Below are 20,413 nucleotides of genomic sequence, written 5' to 3'. Positions count from 1 at the left end.
TAAAAAAAATAATAGGATGTCCTTGAATATATTCAGAACTGCACAGCCTGATCATCTTCAAGACTTCAACACATGAGTCACATGAGCAACACAGACTTTATCATATTCGTATTCTTATTGCAACTATGAAGAAAAGTTAAACCAAAACAGCCAGCAACAAATATGATTCTTTCCTAATTAAGAGTAACAGACTAACAGTGAACTTACTATTCAATACTTGAACTCACTTGAAAGCAATTAAATATCAAGCTTTTCTTTGGGCACACAGCCTTGCTTGTCACTGCAGCAGGCTCTACCTGATTTTATTTCTGCTTGCCAAACTCTCCAAGTAAACATTGATTCCTACCAGTTTTGGTCATCTTAAAACTAGTGTTCCCTTTGGTTAAGTCAGATATCATATAAATAGCTTGCTTGCAACAAGAAGATGATCATCAATTATGTTGGTGATTGAGAGCTCCAAATATATATAGAAAGGTACATGCCTCCTGCACTATATATTCTGATTTCTTGTACTTGGTTTTTTTTTTTTCAGAAATGTAGGCCATGAATTAGATCTCTTATAAGTGATAAGCACCAAGTAAAACAATTCTTTCTGTGCATGTACATGTTCTTGATCATCGATCATTATTTGAATGCAATTCTGGAATACAACTGATAACATCTTAAGCTTGCACCAAGAAAAATATTTGCTGGTTGGTGAAAAGAAAAATTGTACCATTAACATTCATAGTCCGTTAGTATTATGTTCATATTAATCTAGGGGATATGAATCTAATCAAATCAATGTTACGCAGCTGGTTCTGAATTCCAAATGAATCAGAGTAAACTTTCGGAAAAGATGGAAAACATTAGCAGATCAGAGGGACAGTCACCCACCAGAGACCACATCTCTCTTGAAATCACTCGTGAAAGTGGTGAACTTGTATCTCAGATCATAGAAAAGATGGAAAACATTGCTGTATCAGTCTCTATCTTCCGAGTCCCTAACCAAAAAAAATGTGTCCCAGATTATGTCTCCATTGGCCCTTTGCACTATAAGGAATTACGTGATAGCAAAATCTCGGAAGATGATAAGTGGCGCTACTGCTATGCACTCCTCAATCGAAAACCAAATCTTGAAGCAGGCCTCGACACCTGCGTGAAAGCCCTGAAACAAATGGAGCACAAGGCACGAAGATGCTACAATGAAGACATCAGTCTCACTAGTGATGAATTTGTGCAGCTGATGCTAATTGACACCTGCTTCATCATTGAGCTATTTCTCAAGTATTCATACAAGAGCCTTAGGTCTCGTCGTGATCCCATCTTCAATTACCCTGGTATGCTCATAGAATTGAGATGTAACATGGTGTTACTTGAAAACCAAATTCCCTTCTTTGTTGTTCAGAGGTTGTTCCAATTAGTACCACTTCCAACACAATGTACCGAGTCCCTCAGTGAACTTGCTACACGCTTCTTCAAGTACCTTATACCAGGAGAGTATCATCGCGAGCAAGAAGGACATCATTTACTTGATCTAGTTCGACATTGCATCCTTCCAACACATCCTAAGCTACAACCAACAGGCAAGAAAACTCCGGACTTCCTCGATTGCGCAAATAAGCTAAAACAAGCAGGGGTTAAGTTCCAATGTGCTACCGGGGCACACAGTTTCTTGGATGTCAAGTTTACTAATGGTGTGTTCAAAATGCCACCTCTTTTAGTCCATCACTGCACTGAAACACTCTTCAAGAACCTCATTGCACTCGAGCAGCGTCACATCGGTGACGATCCGGTGCAGCATGTCACATCTTATGCATACCTAATTGGGTGCCTGATCCAGTCGGAGAAGGATGTGAAACTGCTGCGGCGAAAACAGATACTTGTGCATGAGGTGGGGAAGGACAAGGAGGTGTTTGAAGTGTTGAAGACGTTGTGCGAGCAGATTGAGTTGAAGGATTTTTACTATGTGAGGCTTTTCGATGAGGTTGGTGACTTCGTGAAGAGAAAGAGCTGGCATACGAAGAAGCAGAAGTTGAAGAGCACGTACCGTCCCAAAACTCCTTCGGCTTTTGTGGTCCTTGTTATTGCCGTTTTGGCTCTTCTTCTCACATTTGTTGGAGCTTTCTTTTCTATACTCACTTTCGCTCGCCACCATATTTAGGGGAAATGATCTATTAGATTTAATGATTGATCATTCTTTGCGTACGTGCTGATCGAACGTATGATATGCTTGTTACTCGTACCAAAATGATACGATCGATTGTTACGTTTACCTACTTCCTTTTCTGCTTTTTGAACTGAGTGTGCAGAAACAATGTCTAAGACTCTAAATTAGCTCCACTAGTAATTTTAGAATGTGGATTGATTCTTTTGTAATGTTAAATAGTTATAAAGAAATTCATGGCGGTGTATTATATATAGTAATTATAACATGTCACCAATGTTGGTGTTATAGATAAAATTTGAGAAATTGAGCATTATGATGGACTGAAATTGAATAATATAGACTATATCGATGAAATTGAATGTATAGAGAGACTAATATGAAATTGCCCTTCCTCTAAAAAAAAGAAGAAATTACTCTGAAATCTCAATCCTCAATGGTATAAACAAAACTTAATAGGTATGTATAAACTTTGGATCACTGAGTCACCACTCAGAAATGTCAACGTCATGTTATTTTACTTTGAACAATTGCATTCTGGTCGAGTTTGTCTAGTGTATACCGATGCATATTACACATTTCAAATTCTGCAATTGACAATTGATAATGTTTTGAGTAAAAAAAAAACCTAAAATCAGGGATGGGTTCGGTACAATATATATTTCCCCATGATTTTTCAAAATACATACAAGTTCATACAAAATTTATATAGAATGTTCATTTAACTAACTCTAAATCTCTATTGAAATATTACAAACCAAAAATAAATAAATTTTGAATGGAAATTGGCAATATCAAACTATTGGTATTAATGAAAAGCTGGGATTACCTATTAGTATTAAATCTATAAAAATGAACGGGTAAAATTGATAGATGTAATAATAGTTTAAGAAAAAATTAATAAATATAAAAATGTTTAGCTGGTACAGTAATACCAAATTCTGTCAAAAACATTACCATTACCATGTCAACTTCTATATATTGGTTCAGTATTACCGCACCAACACTTCAGTAGCCAACATATTAGTAACCAACTATATTTGATTTGGTTGGTAGGTGTTGGTACCGGGACGGTTTTGTTTAGCTCAATATTGCTTGTTAGTACCCATACTTTTGTCGAAGGTACTTTTTGGTACATAAGAATTCTTATTACCCAAAATGGTACTTGAACCATTAATCTGTTACTAAATATGTTACTTATGTTAGTTTTTCCGTTAAATTAATTATGTGACATGTATTTTGTCTTTTTCCCCCAATAATTAATGAACAAAACAATAATTTTAAATTTTGTTATAATTGTCAAAGAAACTATATATACTAAAACATGTGTTATGATTTGTATTATCAGAGTTAGTTTTCACCTCATTAAATTTGTAAATAATATATATATATATATATATGATTTATCCTTAATCAATGACCATATGTAATTTGCTGGAAAATTGTGAAAAATTTAGAGAAAAGAAAAAAGAAATTATGGAGGGAGGAAAATTTTATTATTTTTTGTGTATAGACTATTTCACCCTTCTTAGTACATGCCACAGTATCGATTTAACAGAAAATTTAACGAATGTATCATATTTGGTAATTGTGTAATAGTTCAGGTATTTGAGTAACAAAAATTCTCAAGTACCAAGAAGTACATTTCACAAAAATTCAGCTATTATTTTAGGTTTCTATTCTATTGTTTTTCTGATTTCACTAATAAAACAACAATACCCACACGATTTAGAAAACATATCATGCATAATGTATACGGGTGGGCGTTTTAGCCCGAACCGATCTGACCGATAAAGACCGAATGGGCCGGTCTCAAAGATGGCGAAACCCAAACCGAACATAGACTAAACCGATTCTCAAATGACGGGTCTGTCTCGGTTTCCTTTTTTCTACTGCCTGAAAAGGCCCAAACCGACATGAAATTTTAATGAATTGTCATATGTCGTGATTCTATTGGTTCATCTATTTACATTTTAAAAAAATACCTAAAAACCTAAAGACCTAACTCTCAGGCTCTCTCAGACTCTCACTCTCCCTCAATCCCCCTCCGCCTCTCAATCCCTCTCTCAGTCTCTCTTTCAATCACAAAATTTACGCACAAATCTCATCACAACACTCATTGGGTAAGTGCGATCTCATGTCTAGTACTTCTCTCCCTCTTCCAATTTCGATTTGTTTAGAGTTGATGTTCATATTGGGAAATCTTAAATCTTAATGCTCTAAATCTGTTCGAAATTCTTATTGCTCATTTGTATGCGAGTTCATTGTTAATTTGTTAAAGTGATGAGTATTTCTATAATTGAATAAGTTGTTCATATTGGTTTGAGTATTTTCTGTTCATATTTTGTTCCTATTTATTTTTATTAAAGTGATGAGTATATTTGTTCATATTGGGTTGAATATTTCTGTTCATATTATGTTCCTATTTATTTCTTTAATTGAATAAGTTGTTTGATCAATGATTGATGATTCAATCATTTCAATGTTGTTGCAATATGATATTGTGATTGATAATTTATGTAATATATATCTTATTTGATTCAATGTTGCAACTTACAGACTTATCGATTTTCATGGCATCACTAGAGGGTGAGATTTAATTGTCGAGTAACTTTAATCACTCCAAATATGCAGATTCAAACTTGAAGGCCACTGATGGTTCTATTACTCAACCGAAAACAAAAAAGCGTGGCCGAAAAAAGAAGAAGTTGATGCAGCTGGTGAAGTTGCTAAACTTGGTGAAGGTGGTGAAACACATGAGGCACAAGCTATGAAGTACGGACACAGACACGAATGTCCGTATTAGACACAATACGATAAGTGGACACGATAAATGAAAATTTTGTTGGACACGGACACGTTAATTAAATATTAATTTAAATAAAATTAAATTTTAGTTTGGGTGTTGTTCTTAAGCTTTAAATAAAAAGCCCAAACCCATTTCTTCTACCAAAAAATCTTGAGCCCAAGACCCGGGTCCAATTCTCCTACCTTTTAACAAAGTCAACTCACCTTCTCTCTCCCTCATTTTTATTCTTCTCTTCTGCGACACCTCCTTCTCTCTTCTTCCTTCCCACCGAAGACCAACACAGCTCCTTGGCCGAGCACCGTCCGGTCGACGCACACTGCGAAACCACCACCATTCTCTCTCTCTCTCTCTCTCTCTCTCTCTTTGCTCTACATGACTCAGCCATTGCATGAGAGATTCAAGCCATTTACAATCCAACCTAAATCAAGGGAGTGACTGCCGATTTGATGATTCTGATGATATCTTCGATTTATGGCTGCATGATTTCTGTTTTTGGTAAGCCATGCTTCAATATTTTGTTCCAATTAGATTTCTTACTCAATTTTCCAAATCGGAGCCTAACCCAATTCCTTTTTCACTGCTCTTCTTCATCGCTATGCTCCGACATCAAATTCCAAGCTCTCGGTCTAGTCTTGCAGGTGGTCATTGATGCATATTCATGGCTTCACAAAATAGGTACTAAAGTTTTGACCTTTTTACGTCTTTGGTTTTTGCTTTGGGTAATGAGATTTTGATTACAAATTTTGTTTCTTTTCAAATTTGTTTGGCAACTTATTCATGTAGTTTGGAGTTGTGTATGAATTCGATCTTCTTCTATCTTTAGAGATTTGAGTCGGTGATCTTTTTCGATCTTCAGTTTGGTCTCGCTTTGGTGATCTTCGAGATTTGGTCTCACTTTGGTTTCTTGCTGCAGAACTAAGCAATTCGTGTGATTATTCTCCTATTCGAAGATCTGCATCGATGATCGAAGCTTGGAATCAAGATTTTGCCGGAGTCGTGTCCTCAAGTTCCGTGTCCAATGTGGACAAGCTCGTGTCCCTTACGTGTCTGAGGTGTATCCAAGGCGTTTCTAATTCCAGTTCGCGTGTCCGACCGTATTGGCGCGTGTCCGTGTCTATGTCGGACACGTGATATGACACCCCAGGGGCGTGTCCGTGCTACATAGGGCACAAGTCATACAACCAGCTGGGAGATAATGGGTGTGGGGACACTTTGAAAAAAATCAGAAGCCTGTGTATGAGATGAAAGATGGTAAAAGGGTTAAAATTGATGAAATTAAAAAGGCTAAGTGCAATTGGTGTGGCACTGAGTTTGCTTGTGATACCTACAAGAATGGAACCAGCAGTATGGGTAGGCATACTAAGGATGTGTGCAAGAAATATCTAGTGAGTATTGAGTTCAAAATGGGCAACAAAAACTTACATCTATGGGGCATAGTGGCACTAAAGAGTTGACGATGGTTAAGTGGAGTGACCAAGGATGTAGGAAGGCAGCTGTGAAGATGATCATCATGGATGAATTGCCTTTTCAACTTCATTGAGAATGATGGCTTTAGATACTTTTACATGTACATTTGTTGAATTTCAATTATGGCTTTAGTTGAATGTTTTAATTTATAGGTTGTTGATTTGTTGTTTAGATGTTTTCTGTTTTGAATCATTGTGTTTTTAATAATGTTGCAGATACGTTGTGCCTGATTGAGATGTTCTTTCTAGGAGGGTGAGTGTGAAGCAATTTTTAAAGATGTATGAAGCTGAAGAGAGAGATGAAAGGTCATTGCATGTGTTTAACAACTGATACGTGGACATCGGTTCAGAATATCAACTACATGGTTGTAACTTGCTCACTTTGTTGATTCAAGTTGGAATATGCAGAAGAAAATTCTTAGCTTTAAGGTGATTTCGAACTATCATGGCAGTAGCATATGGGCATTGTTGGAGGATTGTTTGCTTGAATGGGTTGTGGATAGAGTCTTGACAATTTCGGTTGACAATGCTAGAGACAGCAAGGTTGCAATCGACTACATTAGAGACAAAAAGTTAGGGTGGGAGAAGGAACCTATTCTAGGTGGCCGTTTTCTACATATCCGTTGTCTTGCACATATTTTGAATCTCATTGTTAAAATGAAAGATTCGTCGATAACATTTGATGACGAGAGAGTTTATGATGAATGATCACCTATATTTTATTAATTAATACTATTTATGTATTTTAATTTTCAAAACAATCAAATATTTTTTATGAAGTTTATTTGGTACATTTTGAAGTATAAGTTTTAATTTCTTAAGTTTATTTGGTATATTTTGAAGTATATGTTTGTAAATATATTAAATTTAGAGTTTTTTTCACCAACAGTCCCTCAACTCTGGTGTACCTACCAATGTGATACCTCAACTCTTAATCGTACCAATGTGATACCCAGACTCTAGTATTGCTATCATTGAAGTACTTCCGTTAGTTTTTTTAAACTTTTCCGTTATCTTGGTGACGTGGCAGGTACGTGAGGCCCACAAAGAGGGTTAAAAGACAAAATTAACCTCATCTGAGAGGAGCAATGTTTTTCCCGCCCTTTACCTTGAGAAAGACACCAAACAATTCCAATTTTGGCGCCAATTTTCACTCCCTACTCCTTAATTTGTGTCTAATATCTAAACTAAAGAACTACCGCCAACCAGTCGACCACAATCTGATAAAACCTAGATCAATCTCATTTTCTATTTTTACCCTAGCACTTGTTAAACTAACAGAATAAATATATAAATTTATATGGAACATCTCATTTCCACAATCTCATAAGAATATAGAAACACATAACTTAACGAAATTCAAATACATGTACCATTAGTTCTTACAAGCAAAAATCATGGCAGATCAACATAAAAGGTGGCAACTAATGGTACTTAAACATGTATTTGAATTTCGTTAAGTTATGTGTTTTTATATTCTTATGAGATTGTGGAAATGAGATGTTCCATATATAATTTATATATTTATTCTGTTAGTTTAACAAGTGCTAGGGTAAAAATAGAAAATGAGATTGATCTAGGTTTTATCAGATTGTGGTCGACTGGTTGGCGGTAGTTCTTTAGTTTAGATAAGAGACACAAATTAAGGAGTAGAGAGGGAAAATTGGCGCCAAAATTGGAATTGTTGGGTGTTTTTCTCAAGGTAAAGGGCGGGAAAAACATTGCTCCTCTCAGATGAGGTTAATTTTGTCTTTTAACCCTCTTTGTGGGCCTCACGTACCTGCCACGTCACCAAGATAACAGAAAAGTTTAAAAAAACTAACGGAAGTACTTCAATGATAACAATACTAGAGTCTGGGTATCACATTGGTACGATTAAGAGTTGAGGTATCACATTGGTAGGTACACCAGAGTTGAGGGACTGTTGGTAAAAAAAACTCTTAAATTTAATTAAAAATTAATAAAAATAATAAATCCGATATATCTCGTTATATTCTTGTTATATATTTAATTTATAAAATCGATATAATGTCGATAACCGCTATTTAATCATTGCCGTTCTAATAGCGGGAAGAGAGTTGGGCATCTCAAACCTTTAAATCCCAAGATGCCAATCTGTTTTAATTTCCTAGAGAGAGGAGATGTGAACCGGATCCAAAGTGGCTCTTTGGAAGACGAACGGGTGACAGAAAATGAACTGATCAAGGAAAGAAAAGAAGAGAGAGAGAGAGATGTGTGGAGTAAAAGGAGGTCTTTAAGATAAAAAAAAGGAAAAATCTATTTTACCTCTTGGTTTTGGAAACGAGAATACGTATTGACGGAGTTAGTAACAGTGTGTACGATTGTGGGTCGGGATCCAAATGTCATGTATTAGAGTTTACGATTTTAAAAATGCTGTATTATTATTCGTAATGGTCCTTATTTCATGTCCCATTACTAAATTTTTTCCATTTGGAAATGTGATAAAAACCCGGCACAGTGACACTACCGACGTGGCGACGTCTGTCTCAGTTTCGCTGTCTTTATTCGGTCGTGTCTTCTTACCAAAAACTCAAGGCAGAGACAAACTCTCATCTCCTTCCCACCGTCGGATTCGCATCAGACGTCTCCCGTGAGTCTCATCACTTGTTACTCCATCTCATCATTTTCTACAAAGACCTCAACTTTCGGTGCTCCTTCAGTCCTTCTCCTTCTTCCGGATCAAAGAACACGTCTTTGTTTCTTTCTTTCTCTACAGACCAAAGAAAAACCAAGAAATGGAGGCAGAAAGAAGAATCGGAGTAGCCGTGGATTTCTCGCCCTGCAGCAAAGCAGCGCTGAAATGGGCCATCGACAACGTTGCCCGGAAAGGCGATCACCTCATCCTCATCGTCGTGCGCCCCGGAGGAGACCTTTACGAGCACGGCGAGATGCAGCTCTGGGCTGTCTCCGGTTCTCGTAAGTCAGTATTGGATGTACTTATGTGGTGATCGAGGGTCAATGTTGGATTTTGATGAGTGATATTGTAATAACTATTTTGCAGCGTTCATTCCTCTGCCGGAGTTCTGTGATGCTCATACTATGAACAAGTATGAGGTGCAGCCTGACGCGGAGACCGTGGACATAGTCACCACTGCAGCTAGTCAGAAAGAGGTGGGACTAACTAATTGGGATTATTTTGGATAAATCAGAACAGTGTTATATTGATTATAGAGTTATTGAATAGCTGTGCGTGTGTGGTGATTTAGATTACGGTGCTGGTGAAGATCTACTGGGGTGATGCGCGTGAGAAGATTATTGAGGCTGTTGACAACATTCCCTTGAGCTCCCTTGTGATGGGAAACAGAGGGCTTGGCAAGCTTCAGAGGTGGAGATTAGATCTAAACATGCATTGCTTGATTCTTTCTGAATTTAAATTTGTGTTTGTACTTTGTAGTTTTGATATAATGGTGTGTATGTATGTAGTAGATTTAGGTTGAGGCTTTAATTAATGTTCCTTGTTTTATGAGTAATTATGTACTTCTTGAAAGCCACGATACACTTTCTTGACCATTATGGTGTTAGGATTTGTAGATCAAATAGATAAGACTTGAATATCATCGCCTCGAATCTTTTGAAATTAGAGTAGGTATATGATCACCAGAAGGTCAATAAGTTTGGGTTTAATCAATACAAATTGGGAGTTTGGTGCTTCTGAATATTTTATGCAGACTTGATAATTTTTTCAACCTGTCATAAGGAAAGTTTCTTAGTAGAAATATGTTAGGGATGATAATATAATATTTAAGGCCGCCTTTTATTGACTGAAATTTTCATTTGTTGTTGGATTTTGATTGCGTTGTTTTTCTTTCAGGGTTATTATGGGCAGTGTGAGCAACTATGTGGTAAACAATGCGCATTGTCCAGTTACTGTGGTTAAGACTTAAGAGTGAGAATTAAACCTTTTGGCCCGTATGCCCCATCTGGTAAATAAGTGCAATGCTGCCTCTGGTATAATTGCTTCATTTCGCAACCACCTACTAGTCTGTATAAGAACTTCTCGTTTCTCCTTTGTTAGTTTATATGAAGTAATAGTTGTGTGTTGAAGTCAGATAGATTTCATGTATGTAGATGTTGAAATTTGTTTGCGCCACCTTGTATCACGTGAATTCAACTTATAACTGATTATGGTGATTTTCATCCCCGAATTTAAATTTTGAAACATGTTTACTCATTTTGAAGATTAATTTTTTTTCAGTTGATTTTAGAGAAGCCTGGATAGTAATAACATAACTTACTGCACATCTCAAGACTTTAGTTCACATTGTTATGACTAGTCTCATCTCAAGGCATGTTCACCTAGGTAAATTGTTAACTCAGTTTTGCAGTTATTATTGTAAATAATTCTAATGGTGGAGAGTAAATTTTGCAGTTGAAATGTATTTATTTGCTTCATTCCTTTCCACAACTGGATTTACATCTAAAGATAGTTTAGCGTAGCTGAGTGGATGAGGTACATACCAAGTACGCAAAGGGAACTGATCTCTTGTAATCTTCATTTCCTCGACTTAGGAGAAGGTGAAGGCATCCTATACAAGACTCCGGGTGATCAGAAAATGCCGCCTTTGCTAAACACCGTATGCAGTTAGCCCCAAGTATAGGAAGAAAGGTGTGGATGATCAAACAAAAAATCACTAATTTACAGTAGAAACTAAAAACCAAAAATAGCCACAAATCCACAAATTAAGGCTCCGATTTATTATCTAGGGCGGCTAGCATTGCATGAAGTAACAACTAAACCTACGCCTAAACCGGTTTCCTTAATTAGCATTGCATGAAGTACCAGCGAACGAATTCCTGAACCGAATTCCTAAATAACTTTTGCAGCACCTTCATTCTTCTTCTTCTTTTATTTCTACCACGCTGCAAACGATTGAGGAAGGAATGGAACCCCTTGGTAACTATCGTCAAATGCCTAACAACATTGTTTTATTCTTCCTCCTCGTTTGCTTTAATGCTGCAGAAATCGCATGCCTGCCAAATAATCCTTACTCAACTCAGCCTTTGGCATCGCGATGGCTCCGGCAATTCCTTCCTGCAACTCTTCAACCACCTGCGGCCTCCCCTCGGCCTCAAAACTCTGCCCCTACAGCCAAATCTCCCTCACCGCCATCTTTCTCCTCATCATTTTTCCCTCCTCTTTTAGCTGATTCCTCCAAAACAAACCCTCAAATAACCCTCTTCACGCAACCCCTCCAGCTGAGTGCAGCCTCGTTGCCACCAGTAGCTGCCGTGGATCCATTTGTTAAACAGCTATGTAACAACACCGACCACTCGGATGTTTGCATTTCATCCGTTATACCTTTCCTTTCGGCACGAGGAAAGACCTCCGTAGACGCTAGTGTCATGCTCAGAATGTTGATAAAGGCTTGTTCCATACACGCAGAGATGGCCCTGGCAGTGGCATCTAAACTCTCCACAGAGACGAACGATGGTCACGGAACGGCCATGGCGATCATGGATTGCAAGGAGATGTATAGTGATGTGTTGGACGGCCTTCAAACGGCAATGAATGCGATTACGAACAAAGACATGGGCACTATTAACAGTATGCTTAGCGGGGTGATTAGTGATGCTGTGACATGCGATGATGGTTTTGAAGGGCAGAAGTCTCCACTTGGTGATGTTGATGATAAGCTCCGTAAGATGGGCAGCAATTGCCTTGCCATGGCTTCTTTAATACAGTGGTGATCACAGTTTAATTTCTTCAGCTCCTTCAGTTTTGCTTTGTGCCACAAAGGAAATTGAAAAGAGTAGATGTACATGTAGGTATTATATGAGGAGTTTTTCTTCGTAATATAGCTTTGTTTGTATGACTTGAGAAACCTGGTTATAGATTAACCAAAAAAAAAGAAGAGAAACTTGGTTATAGAATGTACTTGTATAAAGTTCGTTTGCTTTGATAATGCGGTAGAAATTGCATATTGTAGTGCTAAAAATTGTGCACGTACACTGATGCACTTAGGTATAATTTTATTATTATCTGAATATTTGGATATTGGGTTTGAAATACTAAATATGCTTTTAAACCATGCATGCAGTAGGCTACTTTTATGATTCGGAAATCGGAATCAAACATCAACTTATGGTGCTATCAAATTAAGGACACTTATATGATCTTACTTACCGATTGATATCATCACATTGTTGTTATTTATTTTATCTTGACAAATAATAATTTTAAGTTCATAGTACCGTTTTGTTCATTACAATTTATGAGCAAGTAAATTAAGCTATTTTTTAACAAAACATAATAACAACGATGACGATCATTCACTAAAACATAATAAGCCACTTTAAGACAATCGACCAATAAGTTATAGAAAAAAGTAAGAATCGAACATCAATTTCTAACACTTGTTTGAAGTACAAAAAGTTTCATTTATCTAATGTTTAAACAATCGTCCCTTTTAGAAGTTCTTTACTATTACGAACAGCACAACTTAGATTTGGGATTTGCATTTATACATTTAAGACAATAAGACGATAGAAAAATCGTGTCAAAATAAAAAATAAATTCAATGTTAGAAGACAAAAGAATAAAAAGGAGCAGGTGAGGGGGTTTCTTTCTTCTTTTTTGGGTTTGGGCTATGGTCTCCATGCCCCTGGTTCATGCCCATCATCATGAACATCATCAATAATGGCTGTTTGCATAAAAAGCTGTGCTAAAATGAAGGAACAGAATAAAGTCTGGAGGAAAATGTAGCAGATAATAGAGTCACCTCCATTCCATGCTTTACCCAAACACTACTTCCTATAAATTCCCCAAAACCCTCTAAACCAGCATTTACTTCATCAACTCTCTTCACCCACCTAAGAACCCTAGCTCCCTCCCACCTCCAGCCTCCAGCTTCATCAAGGTAACTACTTTCTGATTTCTCATGTTATAATGCTCTGTTTTTCTTCTAAAAGGACAAAAATCTGAAACACCCAACTGAAGAAACTAAGCTTACAGTAGAGAAAGACAGATTCTTTTCGTTTTTTGAAGCTTTTAAGGAAGCATAAGTGACTTCTAATAGAGAAAATTGGTTTCTTTCAGTTTGTAGTTATTGTAGTTTATTGGTTGTGCTCATATTTAGTATTGTTTGGTGGCTGCTTTTTTTTTTTTTTTTTTTTTTACTAATGTTGGTATGTGGAGCTTGGTAGTGTCTTTTATGCCCTTGATTTTGCATTATAATGTAGGGATTTCTCCTAATATATATGGGTTTTTCTTTGTTTTTCGCAATTTCTTACCAAAATTGAAAGTGAGTATCTATTTGTTCTAGTAAAGTATAGAAATTTTGAAGTGATTATAGTCATAGTGGTTGTTAGTTGTTTTTCTTGCATTTTTGGGACCACATTAGCTTACATTTTTCATCTTCAGGTGCAATGCGGTGCTCTAAATGACTTGTCCTTGTTTAATGAAATTTGAGGTTGGATAGTGCAACAATTTTGGCATTAATGGAAAGCTTTAGTGGCTGTGGGTTTTCTGTTGGAGGATGCTTTGTGAGGAAGAAAAGGAGTGTTGTATTACATAAACCTCGCTTGGATCCTCTCACATTTTCTGAGAGGTCTAAAATCTTGTTACCAGTTGTAAATTCCTTTGGGAAAGAAAGTCTCAGTAAGAAGCGTGATAGCAAGGATAAAGTATTATATTCTGATGGCTTGCAAAGTGAGAAAAGGCCGAAGAAATTAAAGCTTAAGCTTCGAGGTGTTACTCATACAATTCAAAGCAAGTATGCAGCTGATTCTATTGTTTGTGGTGACTCTCCAATTCCTACATCTTCATCCCCGTCCGATGACTTCACTCCCCAACTGAAGCCACTTCAGGTACCTAAAGTGATGCAACTGCTAGATAGGTCATTTTTGACTGCACTGCAGATTAAATTCATTTGGTCTAGCTGCCTGATTTAAATATTTATTTGAAATATTAATTAAATAGGTCATTCAAAACTGTAATGACAATATAACAACAAGTTACATTAATACACTCTTACAGGATGAAGTATGCTCCATTTTGAAAACTAGTGTGTGACCCTTGTTATGTTAAAGAAGTTGTATGTTAGCTTGTTGGTTTTCCATTTGACATGTCGTCATACAAGGATGTTTTGCTGTTTTAGTCCTGATCCATGTGAATATTTATTTATTAACTTACTGTTGCAGGATGTCAAAACCTTCTGTTCTTCTGATGGGGGCAAAGGCGTTGGAGTTAAACGGAAATACTCCCTGAAATTTAGCTCTAGTTCGCGAAAGGAATATTCTTCAAAAGGTCAAATCTCTGGGGAAAGTGTTCCTGAGGATGGCGAACCGGCTCGTAAGAGCAAGCGGATTCAGAAGAGACGTGTCTCAGATGTGGGACTTAGTGAAGATGGTAATGAAGATAATGAAATTCAATTTCTTGAAAGACTAAATGCTTCTAAGGTGGCTGCTCCAAAGAGAGGTAAAATGGATGGTGATCATGGAGGTGATATTGAAAACAGTAAATTACCAAGGCTGCGGAAACATAGTGGGAAAAAGTCAAGATCAGAAAAAATGTGCGAGGATAGGGACTATTTGGGAGAAGAAGATGATGAAGAACTGATATCTGATGATGAACTTGAATCTAATGGGAAGACGCTGAAAAGGGGTTCTCTTAGTTTACTTCTTGAAGAGCCACAAAAGTCCACGCCTACCACACGTAACCGGGCCCTTCAATCTGGGGTAGATATCTTAAATGGCTCCGGTTCAAATGATATTAATCTTGCAACTCATTTTCTTCCTGCCTCATCTAGAAGTACGGATCCTCTACCTGCATATTTGCATTGTTGTGATTGTGTATTTATACGTCAAGTTATCTTTTCATATGTACACTAACTTGTTTTCAGTTTTTTTACTGGCTGGTTGACCACAGAAAAGGAGAAAATTTCAGAAGTGGATAAGCAATCAAAGAAAGCCGAGGCTGCACAGAGACGTAAAATACAAACAGAGAAGATAGCTAGAGAAGCTGAGGTTTGGTCTTGTATATTATTTTTTATATATGCTCTCAGGTGGTAGTCTTAAGAAACAGTCTCACTTGGTATATTTCTAGGCTGAGGCAATCAGAAAGATACTTGGTCAAGATTCAAAGAAGAAGAAGAGGGAAGACGAACTGAAGCAGAAGAGGGATGAATTGTCACAGGTCTTTAAGCTATACAGCATTAGTGATTCTTATTTATCTCATGGTCGTTGGCGTCATTCTGATTTAGTGTCTACTATTATGTAGGGAAGGAAAACCAGTGCTGTCACACTGGCACCAAACACAGTCCGATGGGTCAATGGTCCTAATGGAACTGTTGTTACATTCTCTGACGATATTGGTCTGCCAAACATCTTCAGTCCAGCACTGTGCAGGTACACATTTGCTTTCTTTTTCCAACCCAGATTCTCCTTTGATATCAGATTCTTGTAATCTAATATGGCTTTCGGGTCTGGTGTACTGTTATTTAGCTACCCTCCCCCACGCGAAAAATGTGCTGGTCCTAATTGTACAAATGCATACAAGTATCGCCATTCTAAGTCCAAGCTCCCCCTTTGCAGTCTCCATTGCTACAGGGCATTGAACGGAAAGACAGAGCGTCTAATTGCTTGTTAATACAGTCCTACCGGGCACACCAATTTAGTAGAACGACATTAACATATTTTGCTGGAATATGGGAAGACATCTATCTTGAGGCCATGCCCCTGATATTGGTGACGGAATAGTGTATTATTTACCAACCCGCTGATGTTGTCTGTATTTTGTAGTGCAAGGAAGTAGAATGACCTGGTTAAATGCAAACGCCCTGATTGTTTTGTAATGTCATTGTGCCACATTTAGACCAGAGATCGCAAAGAAGTTGCCTGTAAAGAATTTTGGTGAACTTGCCTACTTGGGATAAAATTCCTTTTATGTCTCCCGCTCCTATGAAAGCAAATTTAAGAAAAAAATGGTGGCATCAGTTTCTTTGTACCTCTCAAGATCGTCAAGTAGCAGAGCTTATAATTCTATGACTTTTTACATCTGGCATGGTTCTCTTATGAATAATAATGTTGATGGACTACCAGATTCATCAGATGCAGCAGAAAGTCGAAATATTTTCACTTACAATTGTGTACATTTGGAGTTGAGATTGTCAAATAGATTACAGATTCTTCAAATATATTATATATATGGCAAACATCAACAAACAATTAGCCAAGGCATCTTGAGCTTTGATGGCGGTAAGAATCATCACTGTCTAAGACTCGTCCATGAACACTACGGCTAAGACTCGTCCATGAACACAGCACCATATCCACTAGATTTCAAAAACTTCTTCAGCAGAAGAACCAATATGGCAATGGTAAGTCCAACAGCAGCCAATGTGAATAGCCTATCATCAGTTGGTTTTTGAACTCTCATTTCTGGCTGTTGTACCACTCGAGTTGATCCACTGGAAGAAGCTTCGTTCAACACCCTTGGTATTTCACGAGTGGGGTTAGCATTCAGAGGGGATTCCTGCATTTCTTCAACAATTCTGTCATCTGCTCCTGTGGCCGGGTTTGGGAGCTCTTCCCCAGTAAGTGTGGCTCCAGCATTTTGTGTGGTTCCATTGGCCTCACCTTCCTTGCTTGAAGGATGCTCTTTGGAAGCCGGTGGGGAGTTTATTTCAGGAATAGGTGGCGCCTTGCTTAGCATACATTCATGAATCTGAAAAATCATTACACATGAACTGTTTGTTATCGAATGACACTGTTAAAGTATAATGTTGAGACAAGATTCTCACTAGGTATTCACCTCATCGATTATCTTCTGACGTTCAGGAGTTCCAAATTTTGGGGCTGTCTCACGAGATTTGACAGCCAGAGTACGCCTTTCTTCCTTTTTGTATTCCAGTGATCCCAACGCACCATTTGGGTGGGTGGGCATGAATGCAATAAGAGCAACCAAAGCAGTCCGCACTGCAAACAAAAATAGGACAGAGGCAAGATGAAAAAAGAGTGTGGTCTAAAAATAACATGTATGCACGTCGTGATGTAAGTGAATTCCCATACTTGCAATGCCAGAATGTTATTGCTGGACAAGTGACTTCCTAGACCAGAACTAGTTTAAGGCTTTTAAAATATCCACATCATTCAATAGGCACTGACTGAGTTATTCCGAGCTTGATTTTGCAAACCAATTTTCACTATTTATTGACAAAATTAAACACATTGCATTTCCCTCAAACTAACCAATATGGATGCACATTACAAAATGCATACAGGAATATAACCATCATAACAATAATAAGACTATGAGTTGTGCTGTCTCTTTTCGAAGGGGACATTATTTAAAATGGCATGTAAATGTACCACATCAAAAAATTCACACAGCATGAATAGATACGTGAGCATTGAGCAATCTTGAAAACAAGCACCGGACCAAGAACCTTGGCACCCAGCCAATACAACTCCAGCAATGGAGCTGTAAAAATATGCCACTGAACTGAGATGTTCACTTCCAGCTCGGATTCAACCCAACCACATGGTTTGGTAATGATCATAACTACACCCAATCACCTTCCACATTCTATAGCATACTAGTAAAATCTTCCGACCACAGTTCAATCTCAAACAAAACTCACCGCTCCACGACGGCTGCCAGTGCTCAGGATGATGATTCGAAATGCTCAAGCAAATCTTGGTCTGCGTTTCGAACCGACCATTCGGCTGCCAAAAAGCAACAGAAATCATTCAAACAACCAGAACCAAACACATCAAATGAAAATCCAGCAGCAAAGCAAGACCAAATTACCGTCAACAGCATGAAGGACGGAGGCTTGAACGGGTAGTCCGCCGGCAACTGAATCCTGCCGTGGTAAATCCCGCCCTCGAACTCCGTATCCCGCGGCCCTCGAATCGCGAATTGCCAGTCAAATATATTCTCCTGTTTACACAAAATCACAGATCGCATTTCACAAACCTAAATCCCCATCTTTCAATACCTCAAAAGCCTGATCAAATTTCAAATTTCAAATTAAAGATGAAAAGACAAATAGGAAACCTCGAGAGGGAGGCTCATGAAATCGTCGGAGGGATTGGACTGCATCTCCTTGACCTCCTGAAGAATTCGCTTCACGGCCGGGTTCTTCCGGTTGTACTTGTCCTCCGCCATCGCCGTGCTTCTGTCTCTCCGATCCGATTCAAAGCCACACACCTCTTTTTTGCGATGATACAAAATATGAGTCCGAAATGGAACAAGAGCTCTTGGTTGCTTGCCACGTCGTTTTAGTTAGGGATTTATCTCGTGGCGAGTGGTCATTGGCGGGTCAGTTTCTCCACGGCCCATCGCAAAAACTCAAGAACCCTCAATTTATTTCCTTAGAAGTTTTAACCACGGGTTAGGAGTTTTGAGGCAACTATATTAGGAGGAGTTGGATCTGCAATTGTGCATAGCATATGTCAAAAATGAGCAAATTTCGAGTCTAATTTGACGACATAAGAAAGCGCAACGTCAATGAAATAGTTTTAACATGAATATTGTTCCATTTGAGCTACATTTAAAACCTGACATGACACTTGCTCATGAAGATGGCAACATCACCGTGTCGCCTGAAAAGAAAAGCAAGGCTGGATGGCCTTCAGGTACTCGAAATCAGCGGATGCAAAGGGGGCGAAAGGGGTTGCGCTTTAGTTCAAGTCCAAATATGGCTTAAAAGATGACCTGTGAGTTGCGGGTGCTTTGACTTGGGCTGAATGTTTGGGTAGTTCTAGGGGGACTCTCTACCTGTCTTAATTTAGTTAATTGCTATCTCGTGGTGAATTCAATTTGTGGTTTTCCAACATTGAGATGAACTTACTTGGGGTGGGTCATTTATCGTTAGTAATAGCACCATGTGGTGACGGTGCTTGTACATCTGAGCCTGCATGATCCCCACGTGTCGAAGAACGTCCCATTCGGGTCTTATCTCTATATCCCACCCACCAACATGACACTGCGAATTCGAGATCCAAGCTGACCCACGCGGGTTGACCGACACGTGGCTCAAGAAGCACACTTTGATCCACACCGTCGACATCTCCGCCTTCAAGCGCTGCCTGTTCACTTGCTCACCAAATTCCTTCTTTTTTGTATTTGTGAGGGCTTTTGTGCCGTTTGCGGCGAGTTTGGTGGTGAAAGGTTGGAACGAGTCTGATGATAGTCATGGTGACGTGGAAGTGATACTCAGTGGGCTTGCTGCTTTGAGCGATGAGATTGACTGGTTTAAGAAACAGGCCTCCAAATGGGGTCTTGATCTCTCTGTTGTTGTTCCTCAACAGCCTACCCGAGATTACTGCAGGTACCCAAATTTATTTACTTTATTGTCTTTAATTGGCAGTCATTCATTTCTTTCGATTCATTTCCGGTTAGAATTTGCGTGTGACTTGACTGCTACATCACAGATTAACGATATTGTTACAGTGATATATACAAGCCATTGGAAGGAAAAGGTTTTAGAGGATACGGCTGCAGTTAACATTACTAAATAAGGATGAGCTTGATTAAATGTTTAGGATTTGGTTCGGTGCTTCTTTCCCCTGGTGTAACTGGTTAAACCCCAGAGTGGGAATAAAGAGTATAAACCTATTTTTGTGCCATGTGGATGAGGATGGATTAGACATTTAGAAGTTATCTTGATACCTTTGGCATTATGGTCATGATAATCATGTACTCATTGGAATGCTGTTATAGATTTCTGGAGAATTTGACGAGTCCTGAGGTCGAGTAGCCATGACGGCCTATTGGGCCATTGAAGCTGTGTACCGGGAGAGCTCTGCCGATTGTTTGGAGGATGTCACGACCCTAAAATTTCGAGCATAAAAATTCAAATTTCAAAGTCATGAAAACACTAAAACAATCTCAATAAATCGAAATCATTTTAAATGCCACAGTGGATCATTACTGAGTTCACAATACAACTCAGACAAACTAATTATTACAAACCAAATTTATAATTCAACGTTACATCAAATGAAAATGTAATAGTCCTTACAAAT

General features: G+C 38.2%; 5 protein-coding genes across 6 annotated transcripts; 4 read left to right on the top strand and 1 right to left on the bottom strand.

Annotated features, from left to right (window-relative positions):
• The first annotated feature begins 811 nt into the window (after positions 1-811).
• On the top strand, positions 812-2,143 carry LOC126790374 (UPF0481 protein At3g47200-like). The gene has a single exon (XM_050516589.1). The coding sequence runs from the start codon at positions 812-814 to the stop codon at positions 2,141-2,143; it is 1,332 nt and encodes a 443-aa protein (XP_050372546.1).
• A 6,935-nt stretch (positions 2,144-9,078) lies between these two features.
• On the top strand, positions 9,079-10,613 carry LOC126790409 (universal stress protein PHOS32). Its single transcript, XM_050516626.1, has 4 exons — positions 9,079-9,358; positions 9,444-9,553; positions 9,649-9,767; positions 10,254-10,613. The coding sequence occupies exons 1-4, from the start codon at positions 9,178-9,180 to the stop codon at positions 10,324-10,326; spliced, it is 483 nt and encodes a 160-aa protein (XP_050372583.1). The 5' UTR covers positions 9,079-9,177; the 3' UTR covers positions 10,327-10,613.
• Positions 10,614-11,323: 710 nt separating this feature from the next.
• On the top strand, positions 11,324-12,159 carry LOC126792291 (pectinesterase inhibitor). Its single transcript, XM_050518749.1, has one exon. It carries the CDS (start codon positions 11,324-11,326, stop codon positions 12,128-12,130), a length of 807 nt encoding a protein of 268 aa, XP_050374706.1. The 3' UTR covers positions 12,131-12,159.
• Positions 12,160-13,089: 930 nt separating this feature from the next.
• Positions 13,090-16,382, top strand: LOC126790373 (uncharacterized). Of its 2 annotated transcripts, none has more exons than XM_050516588.1 (7): positions 13,090-13,299; positions 13,803-14,248; positions 14,582-15,191; positions 15,309-15,406; positions 15,486-15,575; positions 15,660-15,787; positions 15,974-16,382. In XM_050516588.1, the coding sequence occupies exons 2-7, from the start codon at positions 13,880-13,882 to the stop codon at positions 16,026-16,028; spliced, it is 1,350 nt and encodes a 449-aa protein (XP_050372545.1). In that variant the 5' UTR covers positions 13,090-13,299; positions 13,803-13,879; the 3' UTR covers positions 16,029-16,382. The 2 variants fall into 2 exon arrangements, with proteins under 2 accessions (XP_050372545.1, XP_050372544.1); XM_050516587.1 differs by having other exon boundaries at positions 15,884-16,382.
• A 108-nt stretch (positions 16,383-16,490) lies between these two features.
• On the bottom strand, positions 16,491-18,631 carry LOC126790388 (ubiquitin-conjugating enzyme E2 32). The gene is made up of 5 exons (XM_050516602.1): positions 18,441-18,631; positions 18,192-18,323; positions 18,022-18,106; positions 17,193-17,356; positions 16,491-17,105 (listed from the first exon to the last, which is right to left on the bottom strand). Exons 1-5 carry the CDS (start codon positions 18,549-18,551, stop codon positions 16,680-16,682), a joined length of 918 nt encoding a protein of 305 aa, XP_050372559.1. The 5' UTR covers positions 18,552-18,631; the 3' UTR covers positions 16,491-16,679.
• Between the last annotated feature and the right edge of the window lie 1,782 nt (positions 18,632-20,413).

This window comes from Argentina anserina, chromosome 4 (assembly GCF_933775445.1).
Source record: "Argentina anserina chromosome 4, drPotAnse1.1, whole genome shotgun sequence".
NCBI classification, from domain to species: domain Eukaryota; kingdom Viridiplantae; phylum Streptophyta; class Magnoliopsida; order Rosales; family Rosaceae; genus Argentina; species Argentina anserina.
Note: the sequence above shows the minus strand (reverse complement) of the source record. Positions and strands in the feature narration are given on the sequence as shown.